The sequence below is a fragment of the Typopeltis vanoorti genome, chromosome 4 (genome assembly GCF_054136105.1).
Source record: "Typopeltis vanoorti isolate ZY-2024b chromosome 4, IOZ_Tvanoo_1.0, whole genome shotgun sequence".
Classification (NCBI taxonomy): domain Eukaryota; kingdom Metazoa; phylum Arthropoda; class Arachnida; order Uropygi; family Thelyphonidae; genus Typopeltis; species Typopeltis vanoorti.
In genome coordinates this window covers 50158521-50184471 of record NC_143552.1, presented here as the reverse complement: position 1 = coordinate 50184471, position 25951 = coordinate 50158521, and the positions used below count along the sequence as shown (strand labels likewise).

The following is a 25951-nucleotide window of genomic DNA, read 5'->3' as shown; positions in this document are numbered from 1 at the left end:
TTTGCTTCTTTACAAACTGTTGTTTTACACATGCATGAATGTTCTGGGGGGAAATCCTAAGAGAATATAGGAGTTTGTGATTTTAATTTTTATTTTTATTTCCATTCTAAGATGGAAATTAATGTTTTGTTGTTTTTTGTAGAATAGTGCAGTAGTTGACCAAGTGACTGGTGCAAATGGCCCAGAACTGAGGAGAAAAGTGAGAGAACATTCAGGCGGTCCTCCTCCAGTTCATAAGAAACGACAAATCATGAGAGGTGTAAGTAATAAGAGAATATTATTATAATAGAAAATCTATTTATATTAGATACTAGATATATATACATAAGAAATAACCTGTTGGGTATCTACCTGGATACTGAAAGAATGAGGATGGGCTGGCAATTTGGGATTTAGCCGACCAAATTGTATTCTTATTGGTTAAACCAAAATAAAAAAAATGATATTACAACGTGATATAATTTCATGCCGGCTGGGGCATCGCCCGGTTAAACAAGCCCCCCCCCCCTTTTGATTTCGCCAGGGAACCAGGGCGAACAGCGAAAAGTCAGCTACTGGAACAAATCTGAAAACACACCCCAACTCAACCTCACCAGAGTTAAAGATCGGTACTATCAACATAAGAAGCCTGAATGGCAAAGAAATGGATTTAGCTGAGGAATTTAAGTACCAGATCGACATAATAGGGGTGACTGAAACAAAAAAAAAACAAAAACTGGTGAGATCTTTAGCAATAAATACAAAATGTTATCAGGCAATGACAAACAAGGAAAAGAAGTAGCCATAGTATTCAACACAAAATATGAGGCTAATCTTCTTGAATGGCAGTCAGTCTCAAGTAGAGTAACGTGGGCAAATACGAGAATGGGGAACTGGACAATGAGACTTATTTGTGCCTATGGTCCCAGAGAAGGTTCTACTAAGGTAGAAGTGGAGGAATTTTTTGAAGCTTTAGAAAAAGCAATTGATACAATGAAAAAGGAAAAGTTGGTCCTTGTTGGGGATTTAAATAGCAGAGTAGGAAATGATTGTGAGACATAGAGAAATATTTTGGGAAAATTTGGAGAAAAGAGCAAAGCTAATAATAATGGCAAATATTTGTTGGATTTCTGCTCAGGATATGGACTGGTTATTACTAACACCATGTTCCAACATAAAAATGTGCACAAATTCACATGGAGAGAAGAGGCAAAGAATAAGAAAAGTCTTATTGACTATAATGAGACTTTTGTACACTTTGGTGCAAGACACCAGAGTGTACAGGGGATTTGAAATTGGAGGTGATCACTATTTAGTCTTGAGCAGGATAAAATTGAATTTCATATTGAAAAGAATAACATGTAAGAAAGTTTTAAAGCGATGAAAGTTGAGCAGTCTCAGATGTGAACTGTAGATTAAAATACACAAAGATTATTGAAGAAAAAAATGAAAAATTTTGAGAACAGGAATCAAACCTTGGAGATTCAATGGCAAGCCTTGAAGAAAGCCCTGATTGATTCAGCTAGAGAAACATGTGGTGAAGTTGTCTGCAAAGATAAAAAAATTAGAACTGCATGGTGGACACAGGAAGTGTAAGAGGCAGTGAAGGAAAAGAAGGAAGCATATCAAAAGTTCCTGGCAAATAAGTCAGCTTGTGCTCTTAGAGAATACAGAGACAAATGTAAGAAAGCTAAACACTGTGTAAAACTAGCTAAACAAAAGTCATGGGAGGACTTTGGCAAGAATATAGAAAATAAATATCAAGAAGGTGGCAAAATATTCTGGAGGTTGTTGAAGAAGCTTAAGAATGGAGGAAAGAGTGCTGTAAAAGGAGTTAGAGATGATAAAGGTGACATGAAAACGGGAGAAAAAGATATCCTTGAAGTATGGAATAATTACTTTGAAAAACTGCTAAATGAAATAAGCAGTGATGACAGCACAGTGGTAAAAAACACTGACCAGGCATGTATTCAGGAATACATATCCATACTTGAAGTAGAAAAAGTCATGAAAGGCTTGAAATGTGGAAAGGCAGAAGGAGTAGATGATATTCGACCAGAAATTCTGAAGTAAGATGGTATAAGAGTCTTACAGTGGCTGCACTGCATAGTTCAGAAAGCCTGGACAGAGGGACAAATTCCTGATGATTGGAGTAGATCTCTCATTCTACCCATATATAAAAAGGGAAATAAAACTGAATGTGAGAATTACAGAGGTATTTCCTTACTGAGTGTTCCTGGCAAGATCTATGCAAGTATACTTGAGAAATGGTTGAGAAGAATTGTGGAAGAAAAGCTTGGTGAAGAACAAGCTAGATTCAGGCCAAATAGAGGCTGTTAGGATCAGATCTTCACTTTACGAAAAATAGTCGAGAAAGCATGGGAATATAACAAAGATCTGTATTTAAGTTTTGTCAATTTGGAAAAGGCATATCACAAGGTGCCAAGAGAGAAGCTATTCAATACACTACAGTTATATGTTGTCGATTGGGCATTATATCAAGCAATACTTAGTCTTTATTTGAGTTGTAAGTCAGCAGTTGGAATTGAAGGAAGTACAGGAAGATGGTTTAATGTTAAATCTGGTGTGAGACAATGATATACATTATCCCCTCTGTTATTCATTATCTATATGGATCACATTATGAAGGAAAGTGGTATTAAACATGATATCAAAATTGGAGATGTTAATGTCAGCTCTTTGCTTTATGCGGATGATATTATACTTCTAAATAAATCCACTACAAGTCTGCAAGATTCTCTGACTAAATTGAATAACTGTCGTAATAGATATGGTATGAAGGTCAGCATTAAAAAGACAAAGACAATGAAAATGGGCAGAATCATTGAAAATGTCAACTGTGTTTTGAATGGAGAACCTGTGGAACAAGTAAAACATTTCAGCTACTTAGGCACGATTTTTAGTGAAGATGGTAAATTAAATATAGAAATAGACAACAGAATCAGCAAAGCTGGTATGGTGGGAAGTCAATTGAATAAATTCATATGGAATAAGAGAGAAATTAGTCAGAACATTAAATTAGCTGTATACAAGACAGTGTTCAAACCAGTTTTAACTTATGGATCTAAGAGCTGGGTTAGAAGTAAAACACTTGACCAAAGACTAGAGACTGCAGATATGAGAGTCCTGAGAAAGATTATAGGCGTGAACAGATTGCATCAATGGCAATATCATATTAAAAATGAGGATATTAGGAAAGAACTTGACATTGTCAGCATCCAGGAATGCGTTAGCAGAGCTAATCTCAGGTGGTATGGTCACTTAAACAGAATGGGCAAAGAAAGATTAGCAAAACAAGTGTTCTCTGCCAGGTTTGCAGCAAAACGACCCAGAGGAAAACCAAGATATAGGTGGATTGATATGGTACAAAGTGCCTTAGATGATAGAAATATAAGATCTGATAATGTTGGAGTCTTGACAAGTAACAGACTGATTTGGAGGAAAATTGTAGATAGGAAGTTAGTAATGATGTAATTTTTTTCATGTAGTACTATCATATCCTGTATACCCCTTGAGGGTACAAGGCAGGAATTTGATGATGATGAAGAAATAACTTACTGTTGGCCAAACGTGAACGAATTCATTTTTGAGCTTTGTTGCTATTAAAACAACTAATTGTCTTCATGATCTCTTTGTCTTTACAAGAATGCTGAATCCCTCTGCCTTTCAAATACAGTATATAGATCAGTCTTCCAAATTTCAAAATTCTCACTTTCATCGCTTTGTTTACTAGTGATATGTATTTTTATGTACAGCAATAAATGTAGTATCAGGAGGCTTTGTTTGAATCCACTGCTAAAACAGGTTGCACACTTTTTTCTTTCATCTTGCTAAACAGACTAATATCACTCTTAAAATGAAAAAAAAAACTATATGATAATTGTTTAGGGCCTGTGAGCTTTATATATTTGGGTTAAAAAAAATGAGCTTAACCTGTTAATTTCATTTTTTTTACCAGATGGTTTGATATTCAAACCATCTGGTTACCTGGATTCTGTGGGGATGAAGAAATGGTGGTGAAGATTGAGAGGTGAGTGACAAAGATTGTGACACATCTGTGGAATGCTCCCTAGAGTGAAAGTCTGTGGGCTTCAAAAACTTGCTGATAGGGGGAAAAAAAAAAAAAAGAGGAGACACGATAGACGCATACAAATTATTAAAGAGGTTTTATAGGACTGAGAAGTGGGGACTTTTTCAGTACCAGGTAGGAAGGGAGAGAAAATACGGGGTCACTACTGAAAATTGTAAGAATGTACACTCAATGGAGTGTACATTCTTACACAGGAATGTACCTGTATTCTCCGAGGCATTGGATCCACCAGATGCTGGAGAGTTGCCGGAGGTGAGGTAATTCCAGCAATGCCCACAATTGCACCTTAGACTTCTTTGGTCTTAGATACATGGATGTGAGGTCTTGCTCTATGGCAGTGTTTCCCAAACTTTTCCTACAACGGAACACTTCACAAATCCTGACATTTTCACAGAACACTTTGGTTATTTTGTAACCAAGGTGTTCCGTGACTTGGTTATTTTGTAACCAAGGGCCTCTGACGTATTAATAATTAATTGTTAATTTAGCTGATTTTTTTATTATTAATTAATATTTGATCATTAATTATTAATGAATAATTAATTAAACATCAGTTAAAACATAAACATCATTAAATTAATTTGTGCTGATTTTCATTGACGTATCCCATTCTGATCACCAAAAATTTATAATATAAGTACTTACGAGTGACCGCAGACTTTTTCTCCTGTGTGCTGGTAGTTTTCCCCTCCTTTTGTACATCCTGGAGATGGCTTTGTAGGCTGGTGGTGAATGACTCGCTATCTGTTGCGTCACAAACACCTTCATTAAGAGATTTCTTAATACCAAAATTAAACAAAGTCCCTTGTCTCTTATTCATATTAAAATTTAAATCTGCAGGCCTATTACTTTTAAAAAAATCATGGCACTACATGATTTCTTCACTAAAATTGAAGATTTTAGTGGAAAAATTTTCTTTATATCTCCTTGCTGATTGGTCACTAACATTTGCAACACAGATGTTATTTCTTTCAGTTTTGAGAACAGAGGGTACGCCGCCCATTGTAATCGGCTTGCGGGCAATTTTTATGATCGGTCATAAATAGCGGTATTCTCTTTCCTGATTGTTGAAAGATTTCGATGTGTGAAAATTAACAATAATTCATGAATATTTCCACGTTTAAAAATACACGGCTTGGTCACTGACATTTGCTTCACAGATGTTATTAAGCATTCTGGGTCTGAGCTTTTTGACATATTCACGAATATTATTCTCCTCAGAATATTTCCACTATAAAATATATAAAATATTTATTCATGAAAAATGCTTAGAAAACTGAAATGACAAATTCCAGGAGAATTCTCGTGGAACACAGTTTGGGAGATCCTGCTCTATGGCAACCCAGAGAGAGAGAGAGATTCTTTCTCATCCAGTGACACTCCCCCCTCCCAAGGGCCTTGGATTTAAATCTGGATCTCTTGGGGGGGGTCACTGCATGGTCCCAAACTAAGATGAATGTTCCTCTAGTCATGCTTGGGTGGTTTGCAGCCTGGTGGGGGTGGTGCATTGTCCTGCTGAAACAGACCATCAGCTGCAGGATGCACGAATGCTGTGAAAGTGTGTAGGTGATCAACAAGCACATTCTAGTAGCTTGCAGCATTTAAAGATCTCTCTAGACACACTAAGGGACCTATTGTATCGCATGAGAAGACTCCCAAAACCATCACAGAACTACTACCTCCTCGAACACAGCTGACCTAGCATGGTAGGGCCATGGCCTCATGCTGTCGACGCCACACCTGCATCCTCCTATCAGCTTGGTTGCAACTGATAATGGAATTCATCAGATCACACAATTCTGGTCCACTCTGCAGAATTCCAGTTTTGATCATCCTGACACCAGGCAAGGTACAATGCCCAATGTGACTGTTAACAGTGGTACACGATTAGTGTTAACTCAGGTAACCCATCGTATGCATACCATTCACTTACTGCCACTGCTTGGGTCTCTGACATTGAAACTGGATGTGATTTGTGCCCTGCAGTTGGTCTGTACAAACCAAAACAGTCTACATCAAGCGTGTAGTTGGCCACCACTTGCTTGCTGGTACATCCGTTGATGGTATACTTGTGGTAGACCTTGATGCGGTTGCCCTTGAGAATCTTAGGGTTCTTACCTCTCTGGTGATAGATCGAACCATCTGTCTTTTGCTGATAATACGTCCACGATCAAAGTTGCTAAGATCACCACATTTACCCATGTTTGTAGATTGTGATACACTGTTGTGATACACTGTTGTACCCAAACTGAATGCAGTTTGGGTACACTGCACTCTGTGCAGGGGATGCCAGATGCCAGATTCGACTTCTCATCATCCCTACACTCAGTGGACAATGTTTTGTCCACTGAGTGTAATTAATAAGGGAATTAGGATTAGATTTTTGCTCTGAGAGTGAAAATGTGATAGGCAAAGCTCCATAAATTATGCAAAATCCTACTTGGCACGAAAAATATATTGAACACCCCACTCCTGATTTTTAATAATACATCAACAAGTCAATTATATGTTAGTTCTATAAAATGATTGGTGTATTATTATTTGGAGAATATTTCCATTGAGTGAGAATCATTGAAAGCAGATGTCAATAAATAAGAATTGAAGAACATTAAGTGAAACACAACATTGAATATTTTGGAAAATATAATTTATTACTATATGGCCCTTTATATTGTACATATGCTTAAAGAATATGCATTTTCTTAAAGTTAAGAAAAAATTGTTTAATAGATCATTTTTTATTAAATAAAAACATTCTATTTTGTCTAGTCTGTAGCTATTTGCTAGCTAGCAAAATCTGCTTGTCCATGGACAAGTGGACAAGCATATTTGTTGAGCCCTAATGATAGGTCTCTGTGATGTTTTCTGACTTGATAGAGATACCTGTATAATAATAATAATGCTAAGAACAATTCACTATATAAAACTGTTTCTACGGTCTCTGCAAGTTTGCTAGTGAGATTCAACTGCAATCAGACTTCAGTATCAAATTCATGAGAGCAATATTTGAATAACAGACATTTAATAATTGAATATACGTAAAAAATGTTAACTTAATGAGATTAGCTTGTTTGCAAAAATTAATCGGCATTACTGTTTTCATAATTAGAACCAGCTAATGCAATAAATATTGATGCACCATAAGAACTAATGATTAACATAATCAAGTGGTTATTCTTTGGGGAAATTTTGTTCCTCAAGCAATTCCTTTGTTTCACCTAACAGACAGCTGAAAAAATGAACTAATTTCAGCATGCAAACTGATAAAATATGCAGTATTTCCAGTAACTATAAAAATGCAGACAACTTCTGCATTTTTTTTTTTTTTTTTTTCACATATGGAGAGGAAAAATTGAAGTGTTCCTCTCAAGAAGTGGGAGATATTTATGGGCTATGAATAAGATATACCAAGCTTAATAATATTTAAAAGAAATTTTAAGCAATACCTCCAACTTTCTGGCAGTGTTTTACTAACATCTTCATTGCTATCATCTTTAGTATTGAAGAAAGGAGTGGAAGGGGAAAAGAGTATCTTTTTGATTCTCCCCACTGCAATAAATGTAGTATTTATAACCAAGTGACCAATCAATCAAGCATTACTCTCAGTAGTACAAATAACATAATTGCTAAAATGAATTTTTTTCTTCTTCTCTTCAAGGATTAGGCATTTGGCTGTTCCAGCTTCACTGGTCTTCCTCTCTCTCTCTCTTTCCCTTTGATCTATATCAGAGGTCGGTAACGCGGTGCCCACGGGTGCCATGGTGCCCGTAGGGAATTTTAAGAGGAAGACCAGTGAAGCTGGAACAGCCAAATGCCTAATCCCTCAGAGAAATTATTGTAAACTGCTTTGGAGCTCGCAGTTGTAATTTTGCAGCATAGATCGCAGTATATCTGAGAGATACATTCATTACTAGTATATGCTAAAATGCAAGAAAACATAAAGAAAAAACACTGCAAATATAATACACGATGGTACAAATTAAGCGAATATTGAATCCAACATTATTTCATAGCCAAACATAGAAACTACAAGAGTTTCGTGCCGAATATATAGAAACTAAAAGTTTCGGCAGATGCAAGCATAAGTAGTGCCTTATGGGCAACTTGTAGTAAAGGTGGAGCAAGCTCCGGACCTCTTTCCTTAGTATTTTCCATAAATGTAAAGCACATCTTGCAGAGGTCAGCAACCTTTTTAATATGAAGAGCGCAAGATAAAATTTGAAATTTACAGAGGGCTTATGACACATGCATTTTTTCTCTAATTTCAGGCTTAGAAATTCTATGATTAGTTGTTTTTAAGAAAAATGAGATTTCAAATTTTAACATTATTTTATTTACCTCACTTTTACAACATATTTTTGTCACATATGAATGAATATAAAATACCATAAAAAATAAAAATAAAAAATGAATACAAAAAGAATATTCATGTTAACAATTAGCATGTATCTGTCAGATCAGATGCGAACGCCTTGCTTTATCAATCATAATAGCAAATGTATTTGTTTATTATGCAATAATAGTGTGGCTATTTCTAAAAAAATTAATATAGAAAGACATTTCAAAACCATTCATGCCAATTGTAATTTTAAGTTTAATTATTTAAATCAGGAGGAGTCGGTAACGCAGCGCCTGCGAGCATCATGGTGCCCGCAGTATTGCGCCCTTCATATTATAAAGGTTGCCGACCACTGGTCTATATTTATCCACTTCTTTTGATAGGTGATATCTTTCCATCCCAGTGGTGGCCGGCGAAATTTTATTAATAAATAAATCTACAGATTTATTTATTAATAAATTGGTTACTGATTAGGGGAAAAAAATAATTATTTTTTTATTTTGTATAGGCAGCACCTTCACTTAAAATTTCATTGGCCGCCACTGTTCCATCGTAAATAGATGTTCTTTCTATTTCTCTCTATGTTCCTTGATTTTTTCATTTACATCATAAATATCTAATTATTTTCTGATGTCTTTATTTCTTATATGGTCCAATTTATTGCATCCTTAGTTGCTCTTAAAAATCTCATTCTCTGCAGCTTGTATTTTACATTCATCTTTCTTTTTTAATTATCTGTTTCTGAACCATATAGTAGGATGAACGTGGCCATTACTTTATAAAATTTTAGTTGAGTTTGTTTTATTTTTTTCTTGTTTTTTTATTCAGTGTCCTTTTAATTGTTCCACAGATTTTCTGAATTTTCTTTATTTTTTTCATCTATATCTTTATTTTTTTTTTAACTATTTTTGATCCAACATGATCAACATTTAAATGCCATGACTTGTTTTCTTGTGTGAAATTCATAAACTGATTTTTGAAGGTCATCTTCATTGTCTCATAATGTAATCTCATCATCATCGGCATACAGCATTGTATTGATAACAGTTCTTCTGGTTAACTGGATACCTTGTTTTATTGTTGTTTTCCATATTTTAATAATCTGATCAATTAATATATATATATATATATATATATATATATATATAGAGAGAGAGAGAGAGAGAGAGAAAAGAGTTAGAGATAACCTACATCCCTGTCTGATACTTGGATTTATTTCAATTTCTTCTGTTAATTTATTACCTAACAGTATTTTTTGTATCTTTATATAAACTTTGTATAGCTTGTACCAAATGTAATGGATATCCTTGTTTTTTTCATTATATTCCATCGTTTTTCTCTGTGTATTTTATTAAAACTTTCTCGTAATTTATAAAGGCTATATGAGTCTCTAAATTAAATTCTCGTCTTTTTCAATAATTTTTTTTAACACACAAATATTGCCTATACATGATCTTCCATATGTGAAACCATTTGCTCTAAATTTTTTAACCTGTATTTAATAAACTTATTCCTCTAAGGTGCCAGCACTCATTACATGAACCCTTCAATCTTACCCTTCAATCTCCAACACATGCACTGCAGTGAAACTGTATAATGACCACTGTGTTGGCTACTATGATCCCATGATTTAGGGGAAAGAATGCAACATGCCCAATTCAAATTCCCTAGGGAGTGTGGTTGTAGTTATTACACTGTTGTCAAGTTTTATGAAAACAAAGAATTCCTAATGCAAAAGTATTTTTAGGCCACTAATGGACTGATGATGCATAACATGTAGCATCTCTAACATTCATATGGTGTCCTATCTCCATAAACAGTGCTTTGACAATCGTGGCAAGTATTGCTATCATAAAAGCACACCTTATTTAGCTGGAGGAAATGTCCAATATCCCATATGATGTATATCTTATTGTTGAGTTAACTACCACTACCGCTTAATGGAAGTGAACCTCTTTCTTTTGTTACCATGTTTGGTTGTCTACAGAAAGCTCCCTCTCTTTTTAAACTTAAACAGTGTAGGCAACAGCATGCCAAATACAACATAAACACAGATACATGGATCCAAACACAATGTTATGGCATTAGTATTCTTCCTGACTAGCATAATTCCACTGCCATTTACTCTGCCTAGGTTGTGCCTAGAGGGAGCCTGGTCATTGAAATATGCAGAGAAAATTGTCAAAGGCAAGGTTATGCCTGTAAATATTTTGCCCCACCAAACATAAACATATTATGTGTCTCCCTTCCTTACTTTAATTCTTTTCAAAAATCAAGCATGAAAGATGAGCCTCCATGGCTCAGTTGATTTCAACAGAGCCCATTGGTTGGAAAGACCTGGGTCGAATCCCATGTATGATGCAAAGAATCATTCATTCTTTTCATTCAAATCTAACTTAGTCAGTCTCAAAATGGAGGTGGAGCCCTCCCCCCAGAAAACTTTTATCCCTCAAAACAGGCAAATTGGACCTCTAAACAGACACAGAATACTATTGAAAAGGAAGGCAATGGGAAACCACATTGTCTATAATTCACTAGTAATGCAGCACTGCTATCATACCCTACATTGGGTTGAGGGAAAACATACACACACAACACTACAGATAGAAAAAATCCTCCCACAAAAAAAAAAAATTCCACACTGTTTCCCAATATTTGTAGCTTTTAACACAAATCCAAATATCATGCAACATCACTTGAAGACATTTATACCAGGCCTGTTATTTCTAACAGAATCTCAAATGTCTGCATCCGTTTTTCAAATTTTTACTGCATTCTACCATTCATCACAAGATAAAACTTCTTCTTCATCAAATCCTGATATGTCCCCCTTAGAGAATTACAGAATATTAAGATAGTACTACATGAAAAAGTTAGTAATTGCCAACTTCCTATCAACAATTTTGCTCCAAATTATACTGTTATCTGTCAAGACTCCAATATTATATGATCATATATTTCTGTCTTCTAAGGCACATCTTACTGTATCAATCCACCTAGACCTTGATGTCCTTTGGATCTTTTCCTGCAATGCTAGCAAAATAAACACTAGATTTTAAATTAAATATACCAAGAAATTATGTACTTGGTTTAATCCTTTATCTAAGTGTAAGTAAACAAGTTTGTACTTGAAGTATTTTCAGGACTGGGACAACTCATATATAGAAGCTAATGACTGAATAATAATTACAGAATTTGTAATTATTATTTGATCATCAGCAAAATGGAGAGTGTTCACATTCACAGACATTTTTATTCTGTTTTATTATTATTTCATTTAAATATTAAAAACAGTTGCTAAAAGGGGGGAGGGGGCAACCCTGTCAGGCTCCTTGATTTATCTCTCCCAGATATGATAGTTCATAATTTGATCTTATTCATATTTGATTATTTTCATATATACTTATGATAGCTTTTAGAATATTGTTTGATATTTATGTTTCTTTTAATATGTTAAATAAAATACTTTTAACTTCTGAAGAGGCAATCTGCTTAATAGATGACCCTTCTCTCACAGGCTGCTTTCAGTCAGTTTATCCTTGTGACATTTCATGTGGGATCATCATAAAATAAATTAAAAAAAAATTTTTTTTAGATATATGAAGAGCCAAAGGCTTCAATTTGGCGACATATGACTTGTTTAAGTTAAGGGATATTACATCCCATATAGTTTCTACTATATTTGGCATGAAACTCTTTGAGTTTCTTATTCGGCTAAGAAACGATATGGGATGTAATATCCCTTAACTTAAACAAATTTTTTTTAATTAAATTAAATTCACCAGGTTCTAACTCCACTTGAGAATTCATCATCATCATCACGAACCATGGGCTCACTGCACGTTGATGTCTGATGCCTGTTTCACTATCTTCTTCCACCCTTCTTTGTCCAGTGCACAGTGTCGCAGTTTTTGTACACCCATTCCACACCAGTCTTTTATATCGTCTATCCATTCTCTGTATGGTCTACCTCTTCTGTTTAAGCCATCCAAAATACCAAACATAAATGTCTTTATCTTCCGGTCCTCACTCATTCTACAGATGTGTCCAAATAATTGCAGCTTCCGTTTTATAATCTTCTGCATTAGATTCTGTTTTGGTTGTATCTTCTGATAGAGCTCTTCATTGGTGATTTTCTATACCCATCCTATTCTTAGAATCTTCTTGTAACAAGTTCTTTCAAATGCCAAAATTCTTTTTCTTGATACCTTATTTATTACCCACGTTTCAGATCCGTACAGTACACCGCTGATGATGCATGTTTCCAATACTCTTGGTTTTGTTTGCAGACTGATCACTTTACTTTTCCAGATGTTATCCATGGCCTTCAGATTTGTTCTTCCCTTTGCAATCCTGATCTTTATATCTTTTTTACAGTCCAAGTCATATGTCAGTTTACTTCCCAAATATGTGAATTGTTCTACATTTTCTATATCAGTTCCATCCACTTGTATCTTTTGTTTCATTTTCTTCTCACCAAATACCATTGTCTTTGTTTTTTCAAAGTTCATAACAAGTCCAAATCTCTTCCCTTCCTCATTTAACAGTGTTCTCAATCTTTCTGTCAATATGATCATCATCACTTTACCAAGGTGACTTATCAAGGCAATTGTTCTATAATTTTTACATTCTAGCTTATTTCCTTTCTTGTATAATGTTACTAATATTGATTTTACCCACTCCTCTGGCATTTTCCCTTCTTTCCATACCATATTACATAGTTGGTGCATTTCTGTAGCCATACTTTCACCACCATATTTAATCATTTCTCAAGTAATGTTATTGTTACCAGGACTCTTGTTGTGTTTTAGCCGTCCTGTTGCTTTTTCTACCTCTCCTCTTAAAATGTCCATATCATGCCCATTACCTGGGTGATATCTGCTTCAATTTTTCAGTTAGTTTCCCAACGCTATCTGAATCTAGTTTTTCTTCATATAACTCACTACAGTATCTTGTTCACCGCTGTACAATTTTTTCTTTATTCATCAATACTTTGCCTTTTTCATCTTTAATTGTGGTCTGTTTTGGTTGCCACTTTCTATTAATGGTTCTGATCATTTTGTATACCTCCCTTGTTTTATGCTCTCCATAGTACTGTTCTATATTGTTGCATTAGGCTTCTAACCATTTCATCTTATCCATTCTGACTGCTTTTTTCACCTCATTACACTTTCTTCTATATTGCTCTTCTATTTGTTCTGATGTATCCCATCTTATCTTCAACATTCTTTTCTCCTGTACTAACTTCAGTGTTGTGTAATCCATTTCTTCTTGATCTTCTCTTCTTCTGGTACTGTTTATTCAACAGCATCTTCTATCGCCTTCATTACTCTTTTCACTCTTAAATTCGAGTTTTTTTCTTTCTCCACACTTTTAAGTTTCTCTTCTAACACTGTACCTTCTTCCTATTTCTGCTTCACTTATTCATGCTGTATCTCTTCTATTCTGATGTTGGGGTTTATATTTCTTTTTTAATTTCATCTTGATGTTTGCAATCACTAAACTATGGTCCAAGTCTATATCTGCTCGAAAAGTTCGACATTGCTGTAGTGATGTTATCCATCCTCTTTTAATCATAATCATATCAATCATGTTTTTGGTTTTCCCATCATTTGATCGGCACGTCCATTTTCTACACTCCTTTTGTTGGAATCAGATCATCATCTCGTGGTCCACAGCAAATTCTAACAATTTTTTACCTCGTTCATTTCTTTCTCCGAAACCATAATTTCCCATGACTCTTTCCCAACCATCATTATCTATTCCAACTTTGGCATTCGAATCTCCTTCAATAATTAGCACATCTTGCTTTGGTATTGTTACTATTGTCTCTGTCAGATCTTTGTAGAATAAGTCAATATCCTCATCTGTGCTGCCAGATGTGGGTTCATATATCTGGACTATTGATATGTTGAATGGCTTTGCCTGAAATCTTGCTACTATGATTCGTTCATTAACTGGTTTGTAGCCTAACAGTGCCTCTTTAGCTCTTTTGCTAAGAAGGAAGCCAACTCTTGCTTCGTGCATGGTGTCATGTCCTGACCATATTACTTCACATCCATTGATCTCTCCAGATGATGTCCATCTCATCTCTGCAAATCCTAGTATATCCCACTGATATCTCTTCATTTCCTCACGAAGTAGTTCTAATTTTCCTGACATTCAGAGTGTCCGCACATTCCATGTTCCTACTGATAACAGTTCTGTTAGTTTCAGTTTCCTTTCGTTATCCCACTTTTCGATCCAACCCCGATCGCTCGATTGGTATCGCAGGCCTTGTTTATCCAGGTGACGCCCAAGCCGGCATGTTGTAGATATTGATTGTATAGGCATCAGATAACAATCGTGTTTTTTCTTTACGGTCAGAGCATCGACACTCATCTGACCGACCCCTCGTCCTTTATCCAGGCTTGGGACTGGCATGAGACCCCTGAGGATCCCATGGTGGAGTTCACTTGAGAATTGCAGGAAATCAATGTCGAAGGCATTGATTTAAGAAAATCTTGAAGAAAGAATTACCTCTGCACTACACAGTTTTGAAAATGAAAAAGGAGTGGATTGTTTTCATCAGTAAAGCCGTGATTACGATCGGATGTCAGAGAGAGAGGAAGTGGGGGTGTGGGTATTGATGTATAGGTGAAAAACACCTGGAATATACTGAAATTGAAAAACTGATGAAAGGAATCCATTTCACAAAGGGAAGGACATAAAATGATATTCTTTCCCTTTATGAATGGTTACTTTGATAGTTGACTTTTATCTACTTTTTTTTTTAAGGGACAAGATGGATAAAAGATTGCTTCCAAGCTGTTGCATAGGTGCTCAATAAGTATGACAACTTGAAGAGACAATGCAAGATGGATTGCGAGTTCTAGAGCACAAGCTTTTCATACAACTGGAAGATACCATCTTGACCAGGAGACTTATTGGCATCAAGGCTACTGAGTCTTTTTCTGTCCTTTTGGCAAAATTTCAGAGGAGGCATTCTATGGCTAGTTAATGGAATAGATATTTGCTTTGGTTCTGCATTATCTTTGAGAGATGTAACCATTATGCCATCAGGATGTGAGAGAGTTGGAAATATGAAGGGACAGAAATGTATCTTACAGCCTAGGCAAGGGACTAGATGGCTCGGCTGCCATTTGAAATTGCAAGCTTAGTACATTTTGTCCTTACAAAGACTGCTTTGGATTTGTTGATTTTTTTTTTTTTTTTTTTTAGTTGTTTCAGCAACACTATCAGAGATGGTGTAAACTGAATGAGAGGTTGGAATTATTTTGACTTTAGCTGTTAGGTTTATGACGAATTTTTGCTTTGAACTGCTTTGGCACAATATTTGGAGAACTGGGGTTTGGATATGGATTGAGGGACTTTGAAAGGAGTGGGCAGAATAAAAGCACTCATCCCAGTGATAGTTTCTGTTATTACATAAGAGAAGGTGCTAGAATTGGAACAGGAAGCAGTAATAAACCATGGGAAATGAGCATAGAAACATAAGTCATCCCAGTTGGCACTATTGTAGTGCCACAGGGTAGGAGGCTGAGAATGACTGGGAGGACAGTGATCTCTAAAATTTGGATAAGGTTATGAAGCACAAAAAATACTCTGAAAATCCATAGTATTACAAATCTGGATGAAGGAGTGAATTAGCTAGTAGAATTTTTGCATTCCATTACTGCTCCTAGGATACCTATGCATGACATCAATCTGAAAATCAGCACACCAGTCATGCTAATGAGAAATTAATAAAGTGATGATATGGACTGGCTGTGGAAAGGGAGAGTTTCTCTTCATCCCCTGCATCTCCCTACCTATGACTATCTGTTGCTTTGAATTTAAACACTTGCAGTTTCCAGTCAGTGCTTGCTTTGCAAAAGGCCAAGCTCTCTGAATTGCAAACATTGATTTGAGATCCTGCTCCAGAATGAATAGCAGTAAAAATCTGCAAATATGTTTCCCAGGGGAAAAAACACGTCTTTTCTAAAGAGGCTTTGATATATGCAAGACCATATAATACTTTACCATAATATGAATGAAATATTTTTTATTAATCAGCTCATAGATTATACTAGACAAATTGTTCTTGTTTTAATCTTTCATCTAAGTATAAGCAAACAAAGTTTGTGTATGAATATCTTCATAACTAGGCTACTTTATACAGAAGCTGTTGATTTATATTGATTGCCTCTTTATCTCATAATGCGCAGCACACTCCCTTTCGGATGTGTAGATTGTTATGCATTATGAAAGGATCAATCACTGTTCAGACTGGTTTGACCTATATTGAAGTCTCATCATTGGAAGCTAGCCCATAAAAAAGATACTGAGGTTAAATCAGTGGACAATTCATATTTTCCATATATATATATATATATATATATGTAGGAAGATTGATTTACTCGGTTGATATACATTTTTTTAAAAATTGACTAGAAACTGAGGAAAATGAAAACAAAGTTTATTAGCACTACTAGTTTCAGCTTGTATCCGCCTTCTTCAGGTACACATTAAAAAAGAAATAACCAGTAAAACATAGAGGAAATAACTGTAAACGTCACGGAAAGTTAGTGTATATATATTCAACGTTGAAGTCTGCACATTCAAAACTGTTCTCTCTTTGGCTTCATTGTTGGCATATACATGCATATAACATCTCTCGAACACCAGTATTTGATCGTAGCACAATGACAGTCTGAAAGGTTGTAACTCAGATTGTTGAGATGTAGGAGGTTGAAAATGATTTCTTTTGATTCTATTATCTTTCTTTCTAATTCATCGTGGCAATGGAAAATGTTATTAGACTTGTCACATAGCATTGTATGGCTAAGGTTTTCTTCATCAGAATTGGCTGAAAACAGAACATGACTAGATATAGCACTGGCTCGCATTCTCCTGTAACTGACGTCTCTCTTATGTTCTTCAATGCGTAACTCGATCGATTTCTCTGATTGGCCAAAGTATGGTATATCACAGTTGCAACAAATCTGGTAAACACCGTGATATTTAAGGTTGTGTTGTCTAGGTTTCAGATGGCTCACTAAGGAGCAGATTTTTGGAAGAGGAGTAAATAAAGTTCTTGTGTTGTATTTCCTAAGAACCTTGGCCAATTTGGGTGAGACAGAGCTTATGTATGGTATAGAAATATTGCCTTTCACCCTATTGGTCTCTTCATTATGGCGAGTGGGTGGATTTAATAGGAATTTGTCAATTGTTTTTTGTGAATAACTGTTTATTCACAAGTAGTAGAAAAGTAGACCCGAGAAAATTGAGTTCTTTATTAAGTTCTATCTCATCATCAAGAAGAGAGCAAGCACGATGACCTAGTGTAGAAATGATTCCAAACTTTTCTGTAAATCGAGATAATAATCAACGAACATAAAATTTTTGGCTGAGTTTGAAACTAATCGTTCTTTTCCTTTTTTTGGACATCAAACTGACCCGTTCCTCAGAGAAATTAAAAATCTCAATTTACAGAAAAGCTAAGGACAATTATGATAGTACTACATGAAAAAGTTACACCGTTACTAATTTCTGATGAAAAGTTTTCCTCCAAAATTAATCTTTATTCTGTCATAACTCCAACATTATCAGATCTTATATTTCTATCTTTTAAGGCACTTTTTACTGTTTCAGTACACCTATATCATAGTCTTCCTGAGTGTCTTTTTCCTGCCAATTTGGCAAAGAACACGTTTTGCTAATCTTTCCTCTCCCATTCTGTTTAAGTGACCATATCACCTGAGATTAGTTCTAAAAATATATTCCTGAATGCTAACAATGGCAAGTTCTTTCCTAATTTTTAATGCACTACTGCCATTAATGCCATTTGTTCACTCCACTAATCTTTCTTTTACCCATACTTGACAGCCTATGTAAATCTTCCTGCAAGCTCTCCATATCATCTTGATTAACTATTATTCTGCCTAATTTTGCATTATCAGCAAACAACTGAATATTTCCTTTCAGGTCATTTCCTATATCATTTATGTACAAATTAAACAGCAATGGTCCCAGCACTGAACCTTGTGGTACACCTCTAGTCACCTGTTTTAGCCTCGATTCTATCCCTCCATATGCCACTTTTTGATATCTGTCCAGCGGCCACCGTCTTATCAACTTGACCAGTGTCATAACCATTGCATTTGTTCTAATTTGTGTAACAGTGTTCCATGGGTATTCTATCATATGGTTTTGCATAATCATCGTGCAGCCATTTCCTTTATCCAACTCGGCTGTTACTCTATTATAAAAAGTTAGTAAATTACTAAGGCATGACCGACCATTCACAAAGCTATGTTAATCCTCATACAGTATCATATTTTTATCTACCCATTCTTGAATTCTCTTTTTTTTACCAATTTTTCTAGTACTTTTACCACCATGTCTAAGATACTGATTGGTCTATAATTTGCTACTTTAGTCTTAGAACCTCCCTTATGCAAAGGAATAAGTTTGCCATCTTTCTATTCCCCTTGGAACTCTACCAGAGCTGAGATTTAAATAAATAGCTTAGTCAAAGGCATTGCCAGTTATCTTGCACATTCTTGCAAAACCCTAGCTGATATCCCATCAAATCCCACAGCTGTATTTACATTATGATTTTGCAGTATCATAAGGACCTCCAATTCTTCGCCTCTGTTCCCACATTAGTGTCTGTCACATAGGTTAAAGCAGTAGCCTCACTAGGAAGATATATGCTTGCAAAGTGGTCACTCAGTGAACACTTTCCATAGTTATTCTTCTTACTTGCCACATAATGAAAGAACTCTTTGGAATTCCCTTTGGCCTGCTCAGCTGAATTCTTCTTATAATCTGGTTTTGCCTTCCTTGCCATGCTCATCACCTTTCTCTTTATATACCTTCAACAGCATTTTCTTCTTCTGCAGCTCATGCTTAATGATATTACTCATGTAACTCTTACCTGATTAACCCACCTTACCCCAAGGTATACAATTTAATACTGCTTTCTTTAGATGACCCTTAATTATATCCCATATACTACTAACATCCTTATCCTGCAGTGTTTTATGCCATTGTACAGATTTAAGCTTTTTCCTAAGCGTGTCATAATTGTCATAACTACCTACCTTGTAGTTCCACAAATACCCATTCTTAACAGAATATTCCTATACTTTCCCAAGTCAAGACCACATGGTCACTTTCACCAGTTGGAGGCAATGTTGTCAACTTAGTTATGGATAGTTCTTTTGATCCTATGACAAAGTCCAGTACTCTCCCATCCCTAGTCCCCTCCATCACATGCTGCCTTAAGTAATTATCTCTCAGCTGGTGTATAAATGTTATTTCCTTCTTGCCATGTGATCTTTCTTCCTTCCAGTCTTTGTCTCCATAGTTGAAGGCTCCCCCCATAATAATCCCTCGACCTATACTAATTAGTGCTGCATGTCTTCCAGATCATCTGTGGAATTACCTGGCCTATAGCATCAACCAACTGTATATTTTGTCTTACTGGACTTAATCTCACACCAACTTCCCCCCCCACTCTTATCTTCCCTGAAAATACTAAACCCTTCATATTCAGTCCATGTAACTATATCATCTGTTGTTAGCCAAATCTCGCTAATTCTTATAACTTTTGGCGAGGTTGCACTAATCAATGCCAAAAACTTGTCCTTCTTGTTACTGATACTTCTGGCATTAGTATATAAAAATGGCAACATCGCTTTATTTCCCTCACCCACCTTTACTTTCTGATAACTAGTATTTAAGGAATTGACAGCGTATACTAGAAATATAAATTAAATAAACTTTAATATCTACTTTCCGATATTTCGGCAAACGTCACGTTGCCATCTTCTTGGGAACTTAATATAAAGACACGTGCACACAAGTACTACATAACAGCAAATGAGAACTGAAGCTAGGAAGCTAATGTTTTCCTAAAGTCCTGATGATGCCCCCTGGTGGGCTATATTGGTGGTTCTTGGCCTTTGGGCTGAAGTTCTTCTGATAAATGTTTCCCAAATTTGGAGCAGTCTCATGCATCCAAATTTGTTGAGGTTTGGCATGTTCCTAAGGGCTGAGGCTGATTCCATGAATAGTCTTTCATACTTGAACTTGCTGTGGTGTGTGACTGTGGCTTTCTTCCATCTTATTCTGTGGTGAGTATCCAGAGCGTGGTCTGCAAGCTCAGAGTGGCTGTACTGGTGAAATCGGATGTAATTCTTGTGTTCTGAGATTCTGATATTTGCTGTCCTGCCTGTTTGGCCAAAGTAAGACAATTTATCGAAATATCGGAAAGTATATTAAAGTTTATTTAATTTATATTTCTAGTATACGCTGTCAATTCCTTAAATACTAGTTATCATGTTTAACCAGCATATAAGCCTCTCAACAAGAATAATGATCATCCTTTACTTTCTGAATTGACTAACCTATTCAATATTTTTGCTTGAGAGACTAGATTCCTCACTTGGTCATTTTCACACTTACTCGCTTCATGGTTGGCTTAACACAAACTCATTTGCTTCCATCCTAATTTCGTAAGTTTCCCTGAATTTGCACGTCAGCATGCTCAGTGAACAAAGCTCGCTCCAGATATCTAACACCAAAACCATTTAGATGCAGTCCATCCGTGTTGTACAAATCCTTCTTTCCATCAAACTGAGACCATAGATCCACAAATTCTACACAATCTACGTATAGACTCATCGGCTATCAGTGCCCTCCTCCTCAGTTTGCCTCTATCATAGCGTGGTAGAAGACTTACAATCTTCACCTTTTCGCTCTTCAGTTTTGCCTCTTCTAACAACTCCTTCATCCTCATAGAATACTTCTTACCTCTCAGATCATTGGTACCAACCAAGACAATTTCCTTCGACTTACTTTTTGCATCCAAATGGTGTGGTTAATACATGAATTTTTGCACCCAGGAAACATGATTTTGTCCTACTTTGGTTTAGTACCCCCACATCCAGTCACATTTCATCTGTTCCAGCTGCCTTTCCACATTTCAAAGTTTTGATGACTTTCTTCTACTTTAAGTATGGATATCTATTCCTGACTTCATTGCTTTTGGAAATTTTCTACCACTATGCTGAAACTGCTTGTTTCATTTAGCATTCTTTCAAAATAGTTACTTCAGATATCTAGAATATCTTCAGTTTTCATGGCACCTTTATCATCCCTGATTCCTTTCACAGTACTTTTTTCCCTCCATTTTTCTAATCTTTTTCAATTGCATCCAGAATATTTTGCCACTTTCCAATGACTGTCATTTAACTAGTTTTACACATTGTTTTGCTTTCTTGCATTTTTCTCTATGTTCTCTAAGAGCACAAGCTTGATGCACTTGCCAGGAACTTTTGATATGCTTTCTTTTTTTCTTGACTGCCTCTTTAACTTCTTGATTTCATCACAGAGTTCTGATTTTTCTATCCTTACAGACAACTTTACCACATACATCTCTGGCTGAATCAGTGTTTTCTTCAAGGATGTTTTACAACTTTCTTACACACTCTTTTCAATATGAAATTCAATTTTATCCTTCTGAAAATTAAATAGTGATCACTTCCTATTTCAAATCCTCTGTGTACTCTTGTCTTAAACCAGTGGGAAAACATCACTGTCAACACTAACATAGTCAATAAGCCTTTTCTTATTTCTTGCATCTTAGTCCATGCTTGAACAGAAATCCAGCAGGTACTTACCATTATTATTAGCTTTGCTCTTTTCTCCAAATTTTCTCAAAACATTCTTATGTGTCTATAATCATTTCCTACTTTGCTGTTTAGATCTCCAACAAGGACCAACTTTTTTTTTTTGTTGTTGTTGTTGTGTAAGCTGCCTTCTCTAATGTGTGGAAAAATTCCTTCACTACTTCCTTATTAGAACCTTCTCTGGGTCCATAAGCACAAATAAGTCTTACTGCTACTTCCAGGTGTACTGTTGAGTTGATTTCTCCTCCTAGTAATTTAGATCACAATCTCACCTCTATTGAAATACCCTCTCCTCAGCCTTTGAAAACTTCATGTCCCTTGGCATAAAACAGTGCCAAATGGATAGATTTCATAGACTGACTCCTTTCCATGGTTAGCCTACTGTTTCTCCCCTCTAGATCCAGATACTTGTTGCTGTCTTACAGAAATTATCCATCGGGGATCTTTGCTCTCAATTTTGTTCACAATACCCTCCCCCAAGTATTCAAGCCATGATTTTCCAGAAAGTTAGCCAGGGTTGTCTAAGAAAAAATCAGCTTATTATTAAGTGACTTGAGATAAAAATTCCAGCTTTATTCACAGCCTACACTGAAAATTGCACCACTTACGGAGCCATCATTTAATGGGTGTGTGTAACTTTTGAAGAGCTAAATGTAGAAAAATCACTGCAGGTGGGCAGTCATTCTTTTATGGTTCCTAACAAAAGTAGTTGGGTGCAGCTTCTGTCCATGTGTACTCCTACCTTTCTCACCCAGATGATAGTATTGCAACATCATCTAGAGATAAAGTTGACCTCCTGGCATCTTTCTTCTCCTTTACTGGGAACATTGCATTACATGCCTCCTGTGGCTTTCTTCAAGAAAGATATCAGAAAAACCTTGAATAACCTAGATATGAAAAGGCTTCTGGTTCTGATGGTATCCACCAGTTGTACTCAGGAGAAGTGCTACAGAACTCACCTGCCATCCACCCTGCAATATGGAGGCAAGCCCATGTACAGCCAATTCCATAAATAGGTGATTAGTGTCTATCATCAAGCTATCAACCTATTGCTCTCACCTCAGTATTTTCTAAAGTAATGGAGATCATTAACATTCAGTTTCTTCAACACTTGGAACTGTCTATTAATCAGTGATTAACATGGGTATGAATTTCACTAGTCAAGATTCACAACAGTTCTCACCTATTCTTTCCATGACACACACATCCCACCTCTGGATGTGTGTGTCATGGAAAGGTGTGGAGAAACTTGTACTGTCACAGTTGACATATCCAAGATGCATGATAAGGTTTACCATTGATCTCAGCAAATTTCCATTTTATGGTCTTCATTCCTCCCTTTGTTGGATTGCAGTTTTCTTCCTTGCTGTTTACTGCACGTAATGGTTGAAGGTGTTCTATCTTCAGAACTAATATAGGTGTTCTTCAGAGCTCTGTTATTTTAGCCACTCTCTTCATATACATTAAGACTGTTCACTGACCTCAAAACCCATCCACAACTTTCTGATGGCACTCTCTATTTATCATATCCATATAACAAACCTTGCAGTTCTCAAACATCTCCTTTCAGATCATCTACAGCAAGTACCTAAAGTGCCTAACATTGATCTCCACACCATCTTTCAAAAAAAAAAAGTAACAGTCTAGTTTGAATGCTCTCAAAATACAGTTTATCTTTCTCTTGCAAAACAAAAAAAATATAGTTTTTTTGTTTTGCATTAGCTTTGATAATGTTATTCTTAACAGTCATGACTATGACTGTTATGAATTTCTCTTCTTGGGCTGACTTTTCTTGGCATAATTGCATCACTTCTTAGCATCCTCAGTTTCTTAAACAACTTGCATTCTATTTTGCTTGAGACATTACTTTTCATGTATTCAGTTTAATCTATACAAATCCTCAAACCCAATCTTGGATGCTCTCACAAAAGTACAACCTCCAGCTGTTTAAAAAGAATATCACCAGATCACTTCATTCTTGGCCACACACTGTATTTATTTGATTACAGGCCTTGCAGCACGTGTGTGTGTGTGTGTGTGTGTGTGTGTGTGTGTGTGTGTGTGTGTGTGTGTGTGTGTGTGTGTGTGTGTGTGTGTGTGTGTGTGTGAGAGAGAAAAGAGGGGGGGGGGCTGATCCTGTCATCAAATTTTTACGCAAATGCTATAGGCTTTTCTACTCATATATGCTACAAATTTGATATAGATATCACTAATTCTTGTTAACTGAAAATACCCGAAATATTTAGTTCTTAATAGTTAGAAATTATTCTATGTACACACCTTTACCTTTTATGACCCTGCTGATGCAATGTATATTTGGTCATGATCTATGGTGTAATAAGGTAATTTTCACTCCTAGATTCAAAATAATAATTTATCTCTGGCTAGATATAATTTAATGACATATAGTATTTTGGATCAGAATTTGGAGTGATTTCAAAAAAAAGTAACAGCCTAGTTTCAATGCTCTCAAAATGCAGTTTATTTTTCTCTCACAAAACAAAAAAAAACTGTAGTTCTTCTCTCATTATCTTCTGATTTCAATTTTAGTTTCACTTATGCCATTGTAACGACAAAATTGGGTAAAACAAAATTTGTCTGCAGTACACTTTTGGTAATGGATGGTATCACTTCACAAAAATGCACCATTTTTATTGAACATGATCACTAGGCTTGTTTGTTTGTTTGTTTGCTCCTTCTTGAAATTTTTACAAGTTCTTTTGATGCTTCATTATGTATTACTTTTTTTTTTCTCCAACTTTAATTTCTAATAGTGATTAGGCTATTACAGTTATCATTTGCTAATTACTAATCAAAGTGTTTCTTGGTAATCTTCGAATATCATAGCATGGTGTGATTCAGCTTCTTCACATTGCTAGTGATGTCAAATAGACTCCAATGTTTGAATATAGTAAGGTAATTTTTTTTTAAATTAATACCTCTTGAAATCTTACAGGTTATTAACAAGCATATAAATGGTATACACATTTGCTTTTTTATATTAATGTAGGAAGATCTCGATAGTAAGCTGAATGCTTTGCTCAACAGAGCACCATGTATGCTTTTTATGAAAGGAACTCCCGAAGAACCCAAATGTGGTAAGTATTCTGACCCTTCTGATGAATGATCTCATTCCCTCTGATTTTGTCCAAGAACTTTTGCATGCTTATAAGAGAAAAAACAGTATGCATTGGTTAATAAGGTTTTTCTTGTCATGGCCAATGAGCAATCCTCAGTGATTAAAATATGTATAATGGTCTTTGATTTTATTTAATACTGGATTTATTATATATATTTGCCTCCTTAATATTTAGAAACGTGCATAATATATTTGGTATACTTTGCTACTTGTTTGTTTCATTTAATTTACTAAAAATTAATATACACATACACACAGTTTTTTTTTTTTTTTTTGTAAATGTGCAACTTTTGCAAAATCTTTAAAGTATACAGAGCTGTCAGGACTTATCCCACTGAAGCAAGTCCTTTTTTAATTGCTTTTTTTATAGCTGTTTTATTGCTAGGGTAAATCAGTGTGTGTGTGTGTGTGTGTGTTTATATATATATATATATATATATATATATATACCTATTCTTTTCCCACCACTATATTTAAAATATTTCACACATGTTTTACTTTAGGGTATAGTAAACAGGTGGTGAATCTCCTGGACAAGCACAATGCAGATTATAGTTCTTTCAACATACTTCTGGATGAGGAAGTAAGACAAGGTGATAATATTAATTTCATATAATGCAATTTTATTAGCTATAATAAAACATATTATATGAATTATTCAAAAAAGCATTTGCTAAGAATATTAAGCCTGTGGTGATTGAAAA

General features: G+C 35.5%; 1 protein-coding gene across 2 annotated transcripts in view; it reads left to right on the top strand.

The window, feature by feature from the left end:
- Positions 1-25951, top strand: part of Grx3 (Glutaredoxin 3) — a 148797-nt gene that overhangs the window by 35152 nt on the left and 87694 nt on the right. For both annotated transcript variants that reach the window (XM_090391139.1, XM_090391140.1), the window contains exons 4-6: positions 143-259; positions 25119-25206; positions 25751-25840. In XM_090391139.1, the coding sequence (XP_090247265.1) occupies positions 143-259; positions 25119-25206; positions 25751-25840 (295 nt within the window). The remainder of the gene's footprint in view (positions 1-142; positions 260-25118; positions 25207-25750; positions 25841-25951) is intronic.